The sequence below is a fragment of the Tribolium madens genome, unplaced genomic scaffold (genome assembly GCF_015345945.1).
Source record: "Tribolium madens isolate multiple individuals breed KSU strain unplaced genomic scaffold, Tmad_KSU_1.1 Scaffold_1;HRSCAF=32;Tcas5.2_LG8, whole genome shotgun sequence".
Lineage (NCBI taxonomy): Eukaryota > Metazoa > Arthropoda > Insecta > Coleoptera > Tenebrionidae > Tribolium > Tribolium madens.
In genome coordinates this window covers 7,481,845-7,500,930 of record NW_025400984.1, presented here as the reverse complement: position 1 = coordinate 7,500,930, position 19,086 = coordinate 7,481,845, and the positions used below count along the sequence as shown (strand labels likewise).

The following is a 19,086-nucleotide window of genomic DNA, read 5'->3' as shown; positions in this document are numbered from 1 at the left end:
TGCTCCGTATTAAATTATGAATTCTAAGACTTTACTATGCAAGTCGTCAAGTTTTAGTTTCGTTAGGTTGGTAGAGCTTGCTGTCATTGTTAAGTAATTCGCAGTTGTCGGATTTCGTGAGTGTGGGTGACAGCTGACGTGGGCTGACACGATGTCAAATTTCGTAAAATTCCGCTTTTTCATGTAACCAAAATTGCAAAATTCACTGAGTCCGCGGCAAATTTACGTGAAATCGAGCAAGGTTCAATGGTATGAGGTCAACTGGGTATGTCATCTCCGGTACAAGAGTCGGACTATAACACCTCGCCAACACCTGACCCAGGGACCACTCACAATAATGACCCCGACGCTGTCGCGACAGACTCAGATAGCGACACCGATAATCCCGAAGCAAGCGTGGCAGACCCGACAAACCGTCCCACGATAACCCTCAAAATGTTAAACTTGTGCAAGGAATTCTTGATCATGATTATCATCGCAGTGGCTTACGCTGCCTTAACTAACGAGTAAGTCGCTACGTGGTGTCTGACACGTCTTCAAGTGGCTTTGCAGGACTCCCCCGAAAGTGAGCAAAAGTCCAGCTGCGTATCCCTTTTTCCCTCAGAATTCCATAGTGACGGATTGGTACCGGGGGCAAATCACGGAAGCAATCGAAGATGCGCGCTCGTCTGACATCGCGTTTGTCATGTTTTACGCCCCGTGGGACGCCGAGAGTCAGACGGCGCGCAAACAGCTGGAAATCGCCGCGCATTATATGCAAAATGAGGTGGCTTTTGTCGCGGTTAACTGCTGGCAGCCAGGCAGCGAGTGCAAGAGGCAGTATAGCAAGGTGTACAAGTGGCCCGTTTTGATCGCTTACCCCACACACGGGAGGGGGATTCAATATAACGGGCCTTTGGAGGCCTTCCACATAATCAAATTTTTGCAAAATGTCTGCAAGCCTATTTTGCGTCCTGAAACAATTGATGAACTCATAGGCAAACATGACGTAAGTCTGGAAGAATTACTACGACACTAAAACTTAATCTATTAATTTACAGACTGTCGTGTTGGCTAAAATAAATGTTTTGCCAGGCAGTTATGAATATGCCGTTTTTTATTCAACTGCGCTGAGGTTCCTAGAAAGGGACCCCTTCAGGGATTCGATTTTTGCAGTCATACCTCAGAAATCTGACGTTGAGCCCTCCATAAGCCTCCATATTTGGAATGGAACAATTGTAGGTTTAAAACATTTTTAATATCTTTTTACCAAATAAAATTTTCAAGGATTTTGAAGGCGAACTGACCATTGAGTCACTAACATCCTGGATTTTGAAAAATTCGTATCAAATCACCAATTGGGCGGCCCCAACTGGAATGAAAAGCTTAAGTCTCTCAAATTTCATGCAACCCGGACCCACCCTTATTTTATTCACCCCTAAAAATCCTCTTTTGCAACAAATCGACCACTTTGATATGGTAACTTTTATTTTTGTTATATACTTTCTTGACCCCAATTATTTCAGTTGCGCGAAGCCGCTTATGACTACTACAATTGTGCCAACAATTCTAACCTCACTATACGACAAAAACTTATAACTGAATCACGATTGAGTAAGTTTCAATATTTACAATTAATTTTTAACCAATTTATTTTTTAAGGAAATCGCAGGAATTATCAAAAAATGACACAAAAATGTCACCTCCCAACTGTGATTACGAATTTACCCAATATTTGGACGAACAATACGGATATTTGTAATTGTGTGGACAAAGAGTCTTTGAATAAATTTTGCGAAAGTACGGTCCTGACGAGTAAGCCGACAATACAGAAAACTGTAAACCGGTGTCGTGATTTTCTATTGGCGCAAAAGCACAGTCCGGTTGTTTTTGAGTCACGTGGCCTCGAAAGCGGGGTTAATATCACAGGGGCGGCTTGTGCAAGCAATTCAAGCTTGAAATTCGTAGCGATTGATAGTTTGAGGTTTTATCAATTTGCGGAAAGGTTGGGGGTGGATTTGGGGAAAAGGGAGAGGCAGAAAAGTGGGGTTGTTATTGTTAATGAAAAGGTGGGAATTTTAATGAAAATTTTTAATTAATGAAAATATTTTTTCTAGATGGAGACTCATTACGTCATGACTGAAAATGTAAATAGCGGAAATTTACGTTTCTTTATTTTTAATTTCACACAAAAGACTTTACCAAGATCTCTACAGTCAAAAGTGCACATGAAGGCGAAGTCTGATCATGTTTATCCTCACTTGAATTGTTCAAAGTCAAGTCAGTTTTGTGTGAGGGAACTGACAAGTGATGATTTTTTACCAACTGTGCTTCAACCTAACAAAGTTAGTGTTTTAATTTAAGTTTAATATCATTGGAAATAATGTTTTTAGGTGGTTATTGTTTATTATTATTCTAAACAATGTGCATTTTGTAACGGTTTTGCCTACATGTTTTTGACTGCAGCAAAATTATTGACTCCTGTTAAAGATATAACTTTTGTAAGAATAGACGGCGATTCTAATTTACTGCCATGGGAGTACACTATGGAGAGCTTTCCAACAATTCTATTTTTTCCGTCTATTAGGTAAAAAAACACACTCATAATGATGCCAAATTGTTTTTTTTTTCTTAGAAAATCGGAATCTCGCGCTTTTCCTAGGAATCTCCCAATAACGGTGCCAAATCTCCTGGGATTTATTCTAACAAATATCGACCCCATTCTCAAACTCAAAACCATGTGGTGTATTTGTTGCCAAACGAAGGTGAGTTCAAACAGCGCCATCTAGTGACCAACACCTTACTAAACCTTGTAGTTCCCCGATGAGAAAACCAGATGTGTCACCTCACTCCGTATGGAAACACTGACCATAATTGGGACAACATTGCGCGAATGGCGGAATTCCACCCGAAAGCAGAAAGTTTTATACAAGTTACAAGTGTTAAGACAACTGCATCTATTATTTGCTCACTCTCCTGAAGAAACTTCAAAAATTAATATCAATTTGAATAAATTACGAGATTGATTCAGGCCAAAGTCAAGTGCACTTAAACAAAAAACATTCCGAATTTATGTATTTTGGGATGTACTCATTTAGTTTTTACCCTTGTATCTGTGATAATAATGGTTGAATAAAAGTTTATAACAGTTTCGTGGTTTTATTTAAAAAATTAATAATACAATTTTGTTTCAAATGACAGGATTTTTTCGTGGATGTGACTAATTGGAAGATGTTTTATTAGAGTGAAAAATTGTTTGGGGTATTTCAAACTGTACTTTTTAATCAAATATATGCGCAAAGTGTCTCTCGCAAGCTCGACTAGGAGGGGCACTTTGGGTAAACTGTCTGATTTTATTACAAGTTTCTTGACTCCCAGTTTATTGCAAAATTGTCTCAATTTTGGGTGGGCATAATAATCTAATAATTTTTCTATTGCATTAATTGAAAAATCGTGGGGGTCTGTTAGGAACGTTTCCAAGTCTAAATTAATGTCGTAAATTATTTTGGGGAGTATATCAGTGTTCATTAATTTGCTTTTCTTGATATCCAAGTGTAAAAAAGTCTTAAAAAGATCACAGTAACCATATTTTTTGTACACAGCCTGTACATCGATTTCTGAAACCTCCAAACCGTACGAAAGCAAGTAAAATAAAAATCCTGTAACTACTTTTGGGGACACTTGATCCTCATCTAATTTTTTTACTAACCAACTAATACTAAACCTGCCAATAAATTCAACAGTGTCTGACGCCAAGTGACTCCCGAGTAGAATTTCCCAATTTTGCAACGACTCAATCCTGAAACGAAACCAAGTGACATAGTCAGGCGGACATGCAAGGATTTTTTTGACAACATAGTCAAACTTCTCTATTACAACTTTAAGAAAATTCGGATCAATCCGAAATAAAAGAAACGGCGAGAAAGTCACACCTGAGACAAAAACAACTTCGGACACGTAATCAACAATTTGGAAAAACAACGGCGATTTCGACTCCAACAACTCACACAACACTTCATCAGACATTTCGTAACTTGAGTTCGAGTCAAAAGTATAAAAGAAAAGGTTTTCTTGGGCGGTTCTTATGTAACGGTCATAAATGACCGCAAGTTCAAAAGGGATATTCCCATTGTGATCACGGATGCTCGCATCGGCCCCGTGATATAACATCAGCCCCACTCCCTCAATCACGCCCTCAGGGTCAGTCTTCACGTGAAAAAGCATGTGTAAGGGGGTACACCCCGCGTCGTTCTGAGCATTTATATCGGCCCCTTTCTCAATAACGAATTGCGCGACCTGGAAATAGTGTCGTTGGAGTGCCAAGTGTAGTATTGTGTTATTGTCGCAAAAAAACACATTAATGTTGGCCCCCTTTCTGATCAATTTCAGTGCAAAGTACTCATTTATTAAAACGTCGCTGTGGTCAAGAAGAGACAAGGATAGGACTGTGTGGCCCGTTCGGTTTTGTGCCTCCAAGTCGAATTTATCAAGCAAGTAATCAAAAATTGCGTTCCTGAAATAAGGATTTGGTAGGAAATTTGTTGTACTATGATGGGAATAATACTTTTCGTGAATTATGGATAAGTGCAGAGGGTTGTTACCATTTTCATCCTGGAGGGTCTTATAGTCAAGTGGGTGTGAAAAAAGATGTTTTAAGGTGGCAAGGTCATTGTTAGATATTGCGGATTCGACCTAAAGCAAAAGTTAAAATTTGAGGTTATGTCAAAATATAAAAGTTATTACTTCAGATAGGAGGTTTTGTAGGTTTTCGTCATTATTATTTGATGCAGACATCACTTATTTCAACATTTTACATCCAATTTTATACCAATTTTAATTGAAAAATATAGGTTATGTAATACCAACATAACAAATAAATAACTTCAATTTTTGAGTACCCCACTTTTCATTTTGAATAATTAAATCTTATACCTAATTAAAGGTTGGTTACTCTGAAATTAAATACACTAATTTTGTGCCATACTTTATTCCTTTTCACACAATCCATAATCTTAAAAAATTAAAATAGAAAAAATCATCTGGAACTACTAGAACTCGAGCGACTGTGTTTCCTGCGCCTCGGGGGTGGACTTCTCGAATGCGGCCTCCTCCTCGGTGGACTCCTCCTCATGGGTCTCATAGGACTCCGCCTTCTGAACCTGGGCGGAGTCCGTCTATGGGGCGGTGGCCTCCTCATATGCATCGGAGGGGGGCTTCGTCTCATAGGCGGCGGTCTCGGCTTGGGCACAAGCACCGGTGCCGCTGTAATCTCTTGCCCATCAATCTGCCCTCCATCCATATGTTTCATCGCGTTTTCAGCATCATCCGCATTGGTGAACTCCACGTAGCAGAAGCCCCGTCCCAAATGTGGATGGATGTGGTCTTTGGGGAAATCCACGTGTTTGATTGGTCCATACGTCCCGAAAATTTCCATAATATGCTCCCTATTGATAGTCCGTGTTAAACGACCAATGTGGATTTTCGTGGGGCGTGGCGTGGGGGACCGGCGACGCCTTTTGCGACGGTCTGAATGAGAACGCGAGCGGGATTTGCCACGGGTGTGGTTTTTGTCATCTTTAGCCGGGGATTTGCGATTGTTGACATCTTTGTCTTTGACGTCCTCTTTGTCGTCTTTCTTCACGTCCTTTTCTTTTTCCTTCTCCTTGTCTTTGTCTTTGCGTTCTTTGCTGCGACGGGTGGGTTTGCTGGTGGAGCGCGAGCGGCGTTTAGGACGGCTGCGATCTTTGTCACTGCTTGAGCTTGAAGACTCCGAGGAAGAACTACTCGAACGAGAACTGCTACCGGAACTGGAACTGCTTGAAGAGCGAGAGCTAGACGAGCTGCTGTCGGAAGAACTAAATTAAGTGTATTAGAGTAAAATTTTCAAAATCTTAAGAATTTTTAATTCAATCTCGTGTGGGGTTACCTTCTGCTACTATCGCTGCTGCTAGAACCAGATTCACTTTTACGTTTACGTTCTCTACCACGTTCTTTCTTCTTATCTTTGTCGTCTTTTTCTGTATCAGAACCTATTTTCGCCCTGAGAATAAACACGATTTTTTTAAGAAAAATAAAAAATACAATTTGAAACCGGCCTATTGTAAAAACTCATCCACCCCCCTAAATGGCCTTGATAAAGGATTTAATTGTATTGTAATTTACTTAAGATAAAAATCAACTAATAATTAACCACCTAAAACTAGACACAAATAAGGGTTATGGGAAGCAAAACAGACACCGACAAGTGTTTGCAGACGGTTGGTGTGTGCATTTCTTTCGAATTTATAAGAAAATCGCTGAAAGCGGCTTCCGCACAACAGACTTAACCTCAAATGTTAATACTCACATTTTTGGCTATTTTAAACTCCTGTATAGTCGCGACAAGACACAAATTAAAATCTTTCACTTTGTTATCACAGAAACATGAAAACTTCGCAAGAAAAGTGTAATTACGGAAAATTAGAAAAACGACGCCACTACGATCGTTTTATGTTGGTAGCACTGATCTAGTGATTTTTGGTTGGTGACATTTTTCCAAAAGCGGCAACTTTAAATTTCGTCCCCTTGTGATAGTAAAACACTGTGGTCAATAATAAGTGATATAATTTTTGTTTTATTTTATAAATACAACTTTCAACATAAAAACGTTAAAAAATTATACAATTTGACAAATTTAAAACAGAGTCGATCAAATGAACTTTTGAATAAAACGCGAACAAATGGATAAAAGAAAGCGCACCTTGATAACAGAATGGGAGATAGGAAAAATAATAAAATATTGCATTGTTGCCAAAACTACTTAGAAAAAAATCTGCAACTGCACTGCAGTGATTAACACAATTTTGTAATAATGATTGAAGTTCACAATTTCAAACAACCACATTAGGCTAGTATATTTATATACAATTTGAATATACTGTTCGTCAGTTTATAAGTGTTATAGTTGGGTTAATCTCAGCTCACTCACTCCCGGCGTCGTGCACCTTCCACCCGATGCACGACGCTGGCGTGGGCGAATGCCTCGTAGGAACCACTATTCTGGATCAGAGGCCATCGCAACGTCACCGTTCGTGCTGATGACGAGGGCGTCGTCCTCGTTATAGTCGATACTGAGGACGGACGACCTTCGAACGCGTTTCACACATGTAGTCCTCTCCGCCTCGGAGTCCGAGTCCGTCCGTTCCTGTTCACACACACTGTCACCGTTCGACCTCCCATTGGCCAACTTGAGCGTACTGTTCTCCTTCTGCAGCACCTGCGCGCTCTCTTTCGTCTTTCGCAGCTCCGTCTGGAGGAACAAGATCGTGCTCTGCATGCCCTCGACGTCCTCGTCCAGGTCGGCCAGGAACGCGTCCAGCTCGTTCTGGCTCTGTCTCACCTCTTCGGAGAAGCTCTTCTGCAACGCCAAGTCGCTCTCGAGTTTCGCTATGCGGCCGGAGCTCGTGATCTTGCCGAGTTCCTCGTTCTCCTGGTACAGGAGGCGGCATTTCGCCATCAGGCGTTTGCCGGTGTTCGAGTCGGGGGTGAATTTCCACGCTGTCAGTTCGTTCTTGGTGTCTTCAAGCTCGGAACGGGTGGATTGGAGTTCGGTTTTCAACTGCTGGAGGATGCAGTTCACGGCAGGATCGAGCAGAGTTGAACGAAGGGCTGAGGGGGCTTGGGCACTTTTCAGTTCGTTCAATTGGCACTGTAGCAAAAACAATTTTTAATACTGACAAGAAATTGAAACGAAGCAAAATGACCTAAAAACGGCGGTTTTTCTGAGTGGGTTATTTTGTTTTCCTACAACAACAAGGTGTCTATCACAATACCATTATTGTCTTCCATATTTCTTTAAAAAATACACTACAAACAATGTTAACCATTTTATTCAACATAGCGGTTCTGGTGATTTTAATAAAACTAGTATAAACGCACAATGATAGGAAAAATAGGAAATTATTTAAAGACAAAACTTGCCACGTAGATTATTACATGTGCTGAAAGATTAAATCAAAATTTCAATAAGTAAATCTGATTTAATCTACGAATCGAAAAATTTTATTAGCTAATTCAAAACAATTTACAAATAAATTACATCACAATCGCTGACGCCTTAACGTTTATCTCAAAACAATAAAAAAAAAGAAACTATTTTCAATAAGTACATACATGATTGTATACTTTTAATTTTAATATTTGATTCAAATCATTGGTATTTGATAAGAATCAATAAAGTATCAATGGTATAATTCATGAACAATCACAACTATACAACACATTACCATAAATGGTTGATGAAGACAACAAACAACTTTTCGTGTGTCAATTTTCGTGTTCTTGAGTTATTTACGAAATTCAAGTGAATGTGAAAAAGAATTATCAACTAGAACTATTGATTCCAATTTGTATTATATAATAATTGTTTTCTAACATTTTTTTGTGTTACGTTCATAATACGATTATTACAACACCAAAAACCGTTTTATAATAGGAAGTTCGGGAAAAGTATTAATTCATAAAATTGTTTGCCGCTGACAAAAGGTTTCTTCAGTATAAAAAAGTTTCCGTGTCTTTAATATTTATTTAATTACTTTGAAACATTTTAGGGAACTGAAACTATGAAATGATTATTTGACTGCTTATGAACAAAAAAGAATTTGACACCACGCCAGGATTGTTCCAGCTTCACTAGACAATTCCTTTTCACCTTCAAAAAAATGTAAAAATTCTATTAGTTGTTTAAAATTTTTCAAAATTGTGTTAATTCTTATTGCACTGAAACTATAGTTTGCTGATTCCTCATGTAATAAACTGTGATCAGATTTTAAGTGGGTTTTGACTTTATTATTACATTCAAAATTTAACAAATTTCAGCCACATCATATGGATTTCATTTCAACAAAAAAGTATTTAAATGATGAAAAAATGAAAAAACACTCAAATTTCTTTACACAAAAATCACTAAAACCGATAGATTAAGTACAATAATTTTAGCATTAAATAAAATACTATTCAGAATTATTATTTATCGAAAAAATATAGAAACATGACAATTAATACAATCATTTTTCAGTTGCTTTCGCTTTATAGTAATTATTAAATCAGCTCATAACAAGAACAATTAATTGGTAAAAAATACTCATATTTCGTTATTTGAACCTAAAATTGTCTTTTTTTCCTAAAACAATCTTTTTGATTCTACCTCATCATTTATATAATTTTGCAACCTCGTAATAAATACTTGAACAATACTTTAAACTTTGTAAAAGTAGATATTCTCCATATTAAATAAACACAATCAATAGTAAATTTCTTGTTGTCTAAATATCTGATCAGAGGCAACAATTTATTTCAGTTTTTTGGTTGGCTGAAGTCCAAAACAGTCAATGAAATAAATGAAGGAACGAAGTGATTTGATCAGATATTCCTGACGAAAGAAAGCAAATCGTTTGATATTTCACAGTACGGTTAAACGATATTGATCCAAGATAGTAAATTATCAAACATTCCTTAAAACCAAGCGTATCATTCAACAATACAATAGATAAACAGACAGAACACAAATAAAAACTAGTCATTTTTTTGTTGATTGTTTACTTAAACCAAGTAAACAAAGCCTAAACTAAGCATAGTGTGGCGTTAATTTAAAAATCCTAGTTAAAGAAAAGTGAGTTTTTGTAAGTTCAGCGTTCAAATCAAAGTTATTGGTCAATTGTGGACACCTTGTCATTGTTTTCGTCTAGTGGCCAAAACCGTGCAAACACTTCACTGTGTCACTTTGACTTCCACTCAGAAAAGCTCGTCTGCACTCCGGCACCCCGCGCTTAAGAACATTTGAGTGGCAAATAAAATGATTACTGACCACGTAGTCCTGCGTCTCCTGCTCTTTGGCAGTCAAGCGTCTCATCAACACCCGTTCCCGTTGCTGGGACTCGTTGAGTTGGTTTCTCGTCTTGTCCGTGGTCTGGCGCAGGTCCTCTAGTTCGCCTGCAATCACGACGCATTATCACTTCACTGATGCACGACACTACACTGCACCACTCAATCAACAAAACAGACATAGAGAGAAAAATGATTTTTTGTGGTGGCACTGAAAGACACACTAGAGTAACTGAACTAAGTACCTTCCTGCTGCGCCAGGCGCCGTTCCAGGGCCGCGATGTACGCGTCCTGCTGCCTCCACCGGCCGCACCACTCCGCGGCGCTGAGGGCCCCCATCTCCGACTCGCTCACCACTACTCTCGAGGGGGCCTTGTCGGGACTGCTGGGCTGGGCCTCCGGCCCGTTCCCTCCCTCCGACATCCTACGGAACCGCAAATCAAGCCTCGAGTGAAGCTACAACGTGCCCCCGGCGGCCATTGTTATTCCTGGAGGAGGTTTCGATAAAGAATACTCACTTGATCTCGATGCTGGGCTGAAATTGGGCTCTCACTTGCTTAATGTTCGAAAGTAAACACGAAAACTAAGACGGGGCCAACGGTGAGGCATCTGAAATCAACAGGGAACGCGGCATATAACAACGGGCACACTGAAATTAGACGCCATTGTTCACTTTTTGACATTTGGGCCGAGTCGGTAACACAGCGAGCGATTCTTGACGGATTGATCAGCTGGTACAGCGCCATTCAAAACTAATGCGACTCAATGCTGTATTGTTGGTTGCTTGCAATAATGCTTGAGTGTTTGAAATAAAGACGTTAATTGCAAAAATTGATCAACAATATATAATTATAAATAAAAACATGTGTAGTAGAATATTTTTTATTTATTACTAGCTATTTCATTTATTTTTATCTTGTTTGTTTTCTTCTGTTAACAATTTTTATTTGACGTATCTTCAATAAATTCATTACGTTTACAAAATACATATTTTGATCAAAATATTTGTAATAGATAGCAAATTTTAATCCTGTCGTTATTTAACCTTCATAATAGACCCTTTATTACATGTAATTTTTTTCTGTGAAATTAATTAGATATACTCTAGATTCCAATTTCTAATTTTAATTCGTATATGACGTACTTGCACTGTGATAAATTTGAAGAAATTAATCAAAAATTGTTTATCCCCTTTATTATCCTTGTTATCGTTATCAAATTTCGTTATTTACGATACTCTCAAGTCACCGTAAATTGATCAATACAACTTAAGACAGATCACATGTAATTAATTAAGCCGCAAACTCATAAATAATTCGTTTTTCGTCCACAATCGCGTGATGTCGAATCTTTTGGAGGGGATAAACCGGTGAGTGACGTCGCTGGAGGTATAGCAAAGGCGGGTAAAAATTGTTAAGCGCCGTTTTGTTAAACACGAGTATGCGTATACAACTTGAAGAGATTAGACGTGCAACTAAAGAATAAATGACCGGGTGTTTAACATTTTTTTTTTTAATTTAATTTAATTAGAAAAAAAAAATATTCATAATTTATTTACCTAGTGAGAGATTTAACTTAGTTTAGTAAAGAGAAAAAAAATCTGTGCGAAAGTGTGTGAATCCCTTTTCAGGATGGCTTCATCAGCAAAGACACGCAAATGGACAGGTGAGTCAAAGTAGGCTCAGTTTATGGCGGATGTAGGGAGGGTTAATTCGCCAATTCCCCTTCCGGCGTTTCATTTGATTAATTTAATTCAATTTGTGCTAATGGGAAAATGTCCGGTCCTGGCATACGCTTCTAAAATAGACACGTGGGGAAGACGCGTCCACGTGGGGCCGACTAACGGCGCTTTTCTTTCAAAATATTCAATTAGTGGCGCAATGTAAGACTGCAGCAGGTGGCTAGATTTGAATTGTAAAATTGTGAAATTTGTTTGACAACGTAACGTCAAATATAAAATATATATCGTAAATATTAGATAATATCTTGGCATTAGAAAGGTGGAATTTTGCTATAACATAAATTATTTTCTATTGTGACTTAATTTTGCTCACCTGTATATGAAAATAAAGCATTGCGGTTTTAAAATGATAAGTACCCACATTATTGGGATGGGAAAATCTAAAAATAGTGGATAACCTGATATTCCACTTATGTTTTATTTTCTTGATTTTTCTTTTTTATAACAAACAAGACGGGTTTAGCTTGTTTAGCAAGAAATAAAGAAACAGAAATACACAATAATGTACTTAACTGTTATTCGTTTTATAGACGTGTGAGGATTCATTAACAATTCGCAAACACCTAATGTGGAAATAAAATGCAAATTTTTTACGTTGTAAACCTATATTTTTTCAACTTTTCAAAATATAGCCATAGGCGGTAGTTGGCTCTGGTCGTTAATATTTTCTCAATAGCTTTTGACTAAGTTTCTGTAATTTCTACAATTGTACAAAACATTTTGACTTCCTTTTTTTGTAATTTAAAAGTACATGAGAAAATATAAGTGATGCCAACCATAAAACTGAAATTCGTTTTTTTTCAAGGACATAAAAAACTTACCTACTTGTCTCAGAAAACCGTTTTCAGTGAATAATTTAAAATTGAAAATTACTTACCTGCTACTAATAAATGAACAAATTTTATATTCAAGTACCTATTCAACAACTATTTTCACAAACAGAAATAATGACTTGTCAATTTGCAGATAATGCACTTCAAATTATTTTGGTTCAAAAAGTTCACATAACTAAATTTGAAAAACGCTGTATTATGTAGTTTATACAGAATGATCCAAACATAACCACTGACTCCTTTATTTTACTTTATTTTTTGGTCACGTTTATTCCACATTTCAGCAGAGCTGTCGATTTTTTGACACTTTATTTTTTTATTTATTTATTAGCAGTAAATCTTAGTTTTTTCTTTACGTTATTTCCGGGTCACTTCTATACAGTATATTTCGGAACTGGCGCCTCAGAAAATAACGGCAAGTAAAATAAAAATGTTTAAAAAATTCTATCCGTCAAAAAATTTTGACATTTGACCTTTTCTATTGTATTGTTCAATAAAGGTTCAGTTCCAGACACGGAATTTTGGACGATTAGTCATTCGATTGACCTAAAAATGTAAAACTGACCTTATGTGTAACCAACCCCCTTTTCGATTTTTGTAGTTTCTATCCTGACAGCTGGAAAAAAAAAACATCGTGCTGGCATTACTGTATTGGAAAATCGACGCCAAAAATAAATTTCAACTAACACTTCAACAATAAAGTGTGGCGTACATACATTGATATTTTTTAATTGACATAAATTTGATATCCAAAACTCCGTGTCCCCTGTTGTACCAAAAGTTTGCCAATTAATAATAAAAGCCACAAATAACGGTATACATACAGATTGTCCGGAAAGTCGCGCACCTCCGTGACACTGTATTATCGTGCAGTGCCCTAGACCCTAGACAACAAGAAAAATGTTTAAAAAAATTTATGTATAAAAAAAAATTCGAAGTTATGAGATTTTAAGTTTTGCACTTTGACTTTATTTATTTCTGTTGGAAAAATAATTTTCCAATTTTTTTTGCTACCGGCTACTAGAATAGGAAACAGAGAAGCTGTATCCTAAATTGTAACTCTGTTTAGTGTTATTTGGGGCTTTTATTGGCAAAATTTTTGTATTTTTTTTAAATAATTATGAAAAAAACATATACAAGATCATCAGTATCACTAAATAGACATAAAAAATATCAAATGTCGAAAAATAAATGTCAAAATTTTTTAAACATTTTTTTAGTACACTGGGGGACTATCCAATTACTCCCTTTCAAGGAGGTGCGCGACTTTCCGGACACCCATAGTTACAATATAGGATATACAGCTTCTTTGTTTCCTTTTCTAATAAGCTGCAAGAAAAAAAAATTAAAATTAGTTTTCCAACAGAAATAAATAGTCAAAGTGCAAAATTTAAACCCCCATAATTTCGAAATACAAAGTGATGAAGAATGAATGAATCTGTTGGTAATCCTGATTTTAAAGGAAACCAGTGGAGTATGCTTCTGATTAACAACAATTTAACAATCTTGAGGGGTTGTACGTCAAGTATTTGTCAATCAAAACGGTATCCGGTTGCAGTGTTACAAATTATAACAAAAATACTTTCAAATCTCTTGCTAACTTAAATAGTCCTAAATGATCACGCTGTATTTATTTTACTTGGCATTTTTAAGAGACGCGAATTCTGAAACATCCTGTACAATATTAAATATTATTATGTTTGGTTTTTATTTATTTTTTGCAAAAACACAGCTTTTTTAATATTCGGTTGGTGAAAAATTATAGTCGTAATTGTATAAATACAAAAATTTTACAAAAATGTGATAGAAGTAATAATCAATCATAATAAAATTATGTAACTAAATTAATTTATTAACAATCTGTATTTTTTATTCCTTTTATAACATCGCAGACTTCTTAACGTGCACCCAAGTCCTCAACATCATGGTAATCCTCGGCTTCATGTTCAACTACATGCTCCGAGTAAACATGACCATCGCCGTGGTTGACATGATCAAAAAGAACGACACAAACACCACCACCTCCAGCACGCGCTTCGACTGGACGGAAACGCAAAAAAATGACATTTTGGGCAGCTTTTTTTGGGGCTACGTCCTCACAGAACTCCCCGGAGGCCGACTTGCCGAAATCGTCGGAGCTCGACGAGTCTTCGGTGGAGGCATGCTCCTCGCTAGCCTCATCACAGTGTTAACCCCTGCTGCCTGCCACCTCAACTACTACGTGGTTCTAGTACTGCGAGCCTTGCTGGGCTTTTTCCTGGGAGCCACGTGGCCGGCCATTTTACCCATGGCGGCTAAATGGATCCCCCCTATGGAGAGGTCAAAGTTCATCGCTAACATGATGGCAAGTTCGCTGGGGGCGGCATTGACGATGCCCGTTTGCGGGTTTCTGATCTCGTCGATTGGGTGGCCGAGTGTGTTTTACGTGACGGGGGCGGTGGGGATCCTGTGGTCGGTGGCGTGGTTTTTGCTCGTTTTTGATTCGCCAGCCCAACACCCCAGGTAAAAAGTCGCAAAGTTTTTGGTTTTTTCTTATCACAATTATTGTAGAATCACAATTGAGGAAAAGTTGGAAATCGAGTCAAAAATCGCAGAAGGAAGTGGAGGGAAAAGCGTGAAGCCGTCCACCGTGCCATGGTTGAAAATCTTCACTTCAGGGCCGGTTTGGGCGATTATTATAACTCATGGTTGTTCGGTTTTTTGTTATTTTACCGTTGTCAACCAACTCCCGTCCTATATGGATCATATCTTGCATTTCAACATAAAGAAGAATGGGATATTGTCCAGTTTGCCCTATCTCGGTGAGTGCGAAGTCCGTCACTATCTTTGTTTATGTTTTTTTGTTAATTAGTTTATGGTGTAATTAATTTTTCGATAATATTGTCGGGCCTCAGACTTTGGTCCTTTGGGCTGTACCCTCGAACTCTTAACTGACGTTCTACAATTCCATGAAAACGAGAAACGCTCACGCATTCTTAAAAATATTCGTGTTGTTAATATTTCAATAACAACAAAAAAGATTAAAAAAATGAAGAAACAAGATACGAGTATTTTGATTATCTTGAATATTATCTCGATTATCTTGATTACTTTCTAAGAATATTAAAAAAACACAAAAAAAACGATTAAAACTAGTCAAAAATAATTTATTAATGAAAAGTGGAATTTCAAAAAGTGTTATGAGAAAAACTCCTAAACTGTCTTACTATAGTGACTGAAGCAATTGCAAAATTTGAAAGAACGTTTACTAAACTCTTATTTATGCAACGATGATTTTCTAAATAGCCAAAAGAGACGAAACTTACTGTGTTACTCCTGGTTTTGCCACTTATTTCTTAATTTTTTCAAATAAAAAAAGCTTTATGTGAGTACAGGGAAATTTTATTATTTACTGTTTCTAATACAAAGTGTGCCATGATTGATAGATATGCAACTGTTTCCGTTCCCACTGATATTGCCAACAATAATACTGTAATGAGAATTTTTTTTAAACATTTTTTAACTAAATGAAATTGCAATAAAATGGGAATAAAACATCGATGTAGGTTAAAAAAAGTTATGAGATTTTAAATTTTGCACATTGACTTTATTTATTTGTTGGAAAAATAATTTTCCAAGTTTTTTTGCTACAGGCTACTAGAATAGGAAACAAAGAAGCTGTTTCCTAAATTTAGTGTTATTTGGGGCTTTTATTGGCAACATTTTTGTACCTTTTCTAAATAATTATGAAAAAAACATATCATATAATCATCAGTATCACCAAATAGACATAAAAATGTCAAATGTCGAAAAACAAATGTCAAAATTTTTTTGAGAGAATTTTTTAAACATTGTTATAGTACTCTCTTTCAAGGAGGTGCGCGTTTTTGGGTACACCCATACTTACAATATAGGATATACAGCTTCTTTGTTTCCTTTTCTAATAAGCTGCAGGAAAAAAAAATTAAAATTAGTTTTCCAACAGAAATAAATAGTCAAAGTGCAAAATTTAAAATCCCCATAACTGATATTGCCAACAATAATACTGTAATGAGAATTTTTTTTAAACATTTTTTAACTAAATGAAATTGCAATAAAATAGGAATAAAACATCGATCTAAGTGTCAAAAGGCAAACGTCGAGGTCATCTATTTTTTTTTTTCAGCACGTGGAAGATTACAAACGCGTCTATCTAAGTTATAAAATATGTACTTGGTATGTTTTCTGTGTATCGAGTGTAGATCTGATTTAACATTTTTCGTAAATTTTTATTTGTTACTAGATATTCGTATTTTTTATCAAAAAAAACGTAAATTTTAATAATAATAATAATAATAATAATAGCTAGCATAAAATAACAAATTTTTTCGTTGTAAAATTTTACAAAACGAGACTTGTCGATAGCATAATCGCAGTGGCGAATCTAGCCTCTGAAAATTGCCGGGCCTTGAGTCGGGGTTCATAATTTTACACTTTTTTACACTTAACTCAAAGGTATTAAGAAAAAAAATATTTACATACCACACAACGTGATCAAAAAGTATGGAACCAAGAGGTTTTTTTAATTATTTGCCTTCAGAAAATAATAATTAATATAAATCAAAGTGCTATAAAAAATTTCATCGTGTTTTGAGAATGAAATCTTGTTTTGTTGTTGAGTTATGAGATTTTTTCAAAATGATTTTTGGCAACTTAATGAAATTTTTTTCCGATAAAAATTGAATAAAATGTAATTTTTGGAACATAGCCTTTACAAAAAAAAAACGGTTTTATAGCGAGTTGCCAGTTGAGAAAAAAATTAAAAAATTGCAAAATTCAAAAACAAAAAAAAGTTGAAATTTTTATTCCTCAGAAACGTCACATTTTTATAGTACCCTGTCGATAGAGTACTAGAAAAATGATCATTTATCAAGTAGTTTTTTTTTAATAAATAAATAGTTTGAGGAAGGAATGTTTGGTTTCATACTTTCTGGTCTCTAGGTATATGCAAAATCCAAAATGCAAGTGCCTTTGTTTCTCAGAAATACTTTATTTGGTATAGAATAGTTAATATTAATGCATTTTTATTTTTATGCAATCTTTTTTAATGTACATATTTAAACTTAATAATGTTTAAAATTTTTCCGGGGCTCGAGCCTCGGTAAAAATGGCCTAGATCCGCCACTGCGTAGTCGATACAAATAAAGATAAAATGTGCATTAGTTTTAAAAAATTCGGTAGTTTTACGCAATTACGGAAGTTTTTTTAAACTTTTAATGACAATAATAACAACGCATTTTCGTCCTTCTTGTGCGTCATTTTTCCTTGTTGGGCTTAGCGACAGAGAGAAAGTTAATTCATTTAATTACCCTATGACGCCATTTACCTGTTATGAATACTAATCAAACCCTGATTTTTCCCAATTAATTCCAGGAAAATACGCCATGGCCGTGATCGCCAGTTTCCTCGCCGACCGCCTGCTCAAATCGGGCCGGTTCTCCACCACCACCACTCGCAAAGCCTTCACCACATTCGCCGTCCTCACCCCAGGCTTCCTCATGATAATCCAGGCCTTCCTCGGCATGGACTCTGTCATAACAGTTGTAGTATTCACCGCTTCCCTCTTCTTCAACGGCGCCGTCACCGCCGGCTACCTCTCCAATGGCCTCGACATCGCCCCCAACTTCTCGGGGACGATCTTCGGCATGGCCAACACCCTTTCGTCATTCGGAGGGTGGCTTTCCACCAAAATCGTGGCTATTCTCACCAAAGAAGAACAGACTTTCGAGCAGTGGCGATACGTGTTTTGGATTTTAGTTGGGACGTACGCCACTGGAGCGCTCGTCTATTTATTACTAGGGACGGGGGAATTACAGAAGTGGAATTCGGTGGAAGAGGAGGCGCGAATCGACAAAGAAATGCAGCCGTTGAAGAAGAACGAAAAGGAGGTTCTTGCGTGATTTTTACTGTTTTTATATTTGTACATATTGTGATTTTTTTAAATAAATTTTTGACGATCAAAGAGTTTGTATCTGTATCCATAATTCTGGGAATGTAAACAATGAATGTTGCAAGTGTGACCTGAAAAGTTTCCTCGTTGTGATAACAGATGTAATAATGTTTCATGACTTTTGAGGGGTCGCTGCAATCGATCACAGATTTCTAAATCCAATCGCAATGATAAATAGTCCGGTACTGACGTAAAAACCAACACCCTTTACTTGTTTATATTGATTTCTATTAATACTTTTATAATGTTTATCTTGCGGGTGTTTTATAGCAGTTTTATGATTATGAATGGTTTTCAACTTTTTGGGCACTTTCAGCAACCGAAGGTGTTATTAATTACTCCTTTCACATTAGAGTCTGCTCCACTGAAATTGTGATTAGATTTATTTTATGCCGTATGCCTACCGTGGTAATACAACAAATCAAACCACAATTTCTGAAGAGTAAACTATAAATGTTTATAACACTTAATAAAAAAATTGGTTTGTATTGTGATAACAATTTCTTGCAAATTAGAGAAACAAAATATTCATTTTCGTTGCCAAATGATCGCGGCCTTGACTTTAAATAACTAAACTCCAAGGCCGTTCATTTATATACGCACTGTTTCATCTTTCCTAATTACACATCATTTATCTTTTTATAATGAGAAATGACACAAATGTAACAAATTTGAAACAACATAGAATCCTTTTTCAATCACAC

At 36.5% G+C, this 19,086-nt stretch overlaps 5 protein-coding genes across 9 annotated transcripts; 2 read left to right on the top strand and 3 right to left on the bottom strand.

Annotated features, from left to right (window-relative positions):
• The first annotated feature begins 99 nt into the window (after positions 1 to 99).
• On the top strand, positions 100 to 3,128 carry LOC123003797 (thioredoxin domain-containing protein 11). Its single transcript, XM_044396792.1, has 10 exons — positions 100 to 506; positions 553 to 988; positions 1,041 to 1,217; positions 1,267 to 1,458; positions 1,506 to 1,593; positions 1,642 to 2,048; positions 2,097 to 2,324; positions 2,373 to 2,566; positions 2,615 to 2,744; positions 2,796 to 3,128. The coding sequence occupies exons 1-10, from the start codon at positions 268 to 270 to the stop codon at positions 3,003 to 3,005; spliced, it is 2,301 nt and encodes a 766-aa protein (XP_044252727.1). The 5' UTR covers positions 100 to 267; the 3' UTR covers positions 3,006 to 3,128.
• On the bottom strand, positions 3,125 to 4,874 carry LOC123003799 (putative ankyrin repeat protein RF_0381). 3 transcript variants are annotated; one of them, XM_044396795.1, is made up of 3 exons: positions 4,723 to 4,870; positions 4,544 to 4,671; positions 3,125 to 4,492 (listed from the first exon to the last, which is right to left on the bottom strand). In XM_044396795.1, the coding sequence occupies exons 1-3, from the start codon at positions 4,771 to 4,773 to the stop codon at positions 3,151 to 3,153; spliced, it is 1,521 nt and encodes a 506-aa protein (XP_044252730.1). In that variant the 5' UTR covers positions 4,774 to 4,870; the 3' UTR covers positions 3,125 to 3,150. The 3 variants fall into 3 exon arrangements, with proteins under 3 accessions (XP_044252730.1, XP_044252729.1, XP_044252731.1); XM_044396796.1 differs by having other exon boundaries at positions 3,670 to 3,778; positions 3,912 to 4,671; positions 4,723 to 4,874; XM_044396794.1 differs by having other exon boundaries at positions 3,125 to 4,671; positions 4,723 to 4,872.
• A 76-nt stretch (positions 4,875 to 4,950) lies between these two features.
• LOC123003805 (RNA-binding protein with serine-rich domain 1) lies at positions 4,951 to 6,479 on the bottom strand. The gene is made up of 3 exons (XM_044396810.1): positions 6,326 to 6,479; positions 5,906 to 6,019; positions 4,951 to 5,834 (listed from the first exon to the last, which is right to left on the bottom strand). Coding segments are annotated over exons 1-3 (936 nt in total). The 5' UTR covers positions 6,328 to 6,479; the 3' UTR covers positions 4,951 to 5,014.
• Positions 6,480 to 6,565: 86 nt separating this feature from the next.
• Positions 6,566 to 10,550, bottom strand: LOC123003804 (pre-mRNA-splicing regulator female-lethal(2)D). Of its 3 annotated transcripts, none has more exons than XM_044396806.1 (4): positions 10,359 to 10,550; positions 10,086 to 10,296; positions 9,824 to 9,948; positions 6,566 to 7,666 (listed from the first exon to the last, which is right to left on the bottom strand). In XM_044396806.1, the coding sequence occupies exons 2-4, from the start codon at positions 10,261 to 10,263 to the stop codon at positions 7,013 to 7,015; spliced, it is 957 nt and encodes a 318-aa protein (XP_044252741.1). In that variant the 5' UTR covers positions 10,264 to 10,296; positions 10,359 to 10,550; the 3' UTR covers positions 6,566 to 7,012. The 3 variants fall into 3 exon arrangements, with proteins under 3 accessions (XP_044252741.1, XP_044252744.1, XP_044252742.1); XM_044396809.1 differs by having other exon boundaries at positions 10,086 to 10,285; XM_044396807.1 differs by having other exon boundaries at positions 10,086 to 10,264.
• A 713-nt stretch (positions 10,551 to 11,263) lies between these two features.
• On the top strand, positions 11,264 to 18,394 carry LOC123016279 (sialin). Its single transcript, XM_044416576.1, has 4 exons — positions 11,264 to 11,505; positions 14,307 to 14,916; positions 14,965 to 15,215; positions 17,806 to 18,394. Exons 1-4 carry the CDS (start codon positions 11,472 to 11,474, stop codon positions 18,330 to 18,332), a joined length of 1,422 nt encoding a protein of 473 aa, XP_044272511.1. The 5' UTR covers positions 11,264 to 11,471; the 3' UTR covers positions 18,333 to 18,394.
• The last annotated feature ends 692 nt before the right edge of the window (positions 18,395 to 19,086 follow it).

Coding starts and splice junctions, on each gene's coding strand:
- LOC123003805 (XM_044396810.1), bottom strand. Junction 5,835..5,905: donor AGCAGCGATAGTAGCAGAAG/GTAACCCCACAC, acceptor CACTTAATTTAG/TTCTTCCGACAGCAGCTCGT.
- LOC123016279 (XM_044416576.1), top strand. CDS start 11,472: ATGGCTTCATCAGCAAAGACACGCAAATGGACAG. Junction 11,506..14,306: donor AAAGACACGCAAATGGACAG/GTGAGTCAAAGT, acceptor ATAACATCGCAG/ACTTCTTAACGTGCACCCAA. Junction 15,216..17,805: donor GTCCAGTTTGCCCTATCTCG/GTGAGTGCGAAG, acceptor AATTAATTCCAG/GAAAATACGCCATGGCCGTG.
- LOC123003804 (XM_044396806.1), bottom strand. CDS start 10,263: ATGTCGGAGGGAGGGAACGGGCCGGAGGCCCAGCCCAGCAGTCCCGAC. Junction 9,949..10,085: donor GCGCCTGGCGCAGCAGGAAG/GTACTTAGTTCA, acceptor TCGTGATTGCAG/GCGAACTAGAGGACCTGCGC. Junction 7,667..9,823: donor AGGAGACGCAGGACTACGTG/GTCAGTAATCAT, acceptor TTTTTGCTACAG/TGCCAATTGAACGAACTGAA.
- LOC123003799 (XM_044396794.1), bottom strand. CDS start 4,773: ATGTCTGCATCAAATAATAATGACGAAAACCTACAAAACCTCCTATCT. Junction 4,672..4,722: donor TACAAAACCTCCTATCTGAA/GTAATAACTTTT, acceptor CTTTTGCTTTAG/GTCGAATCCGCAATATCTAA.
- LOC123003797 (XM_044396792.1), top strand. CDS start 268: ATGTCATCTCCGGTACAAGAGTCGGACTATAACACCTCGCCAACACCT. Junction 507..552: donor TACGCTGCCTTAACTAACGA/GTAAGTCGCTAC, acceptor GTGGCTTTGCAG/GACTCCCCCGAAAGTGAGCA. Junction 1,459..1,505: donor AAATCGACCACTTTGATATG/GTAACTTTTATT, acceptor CAATTATTTCAG/TTGCGCGAAGCCGCTTATGA.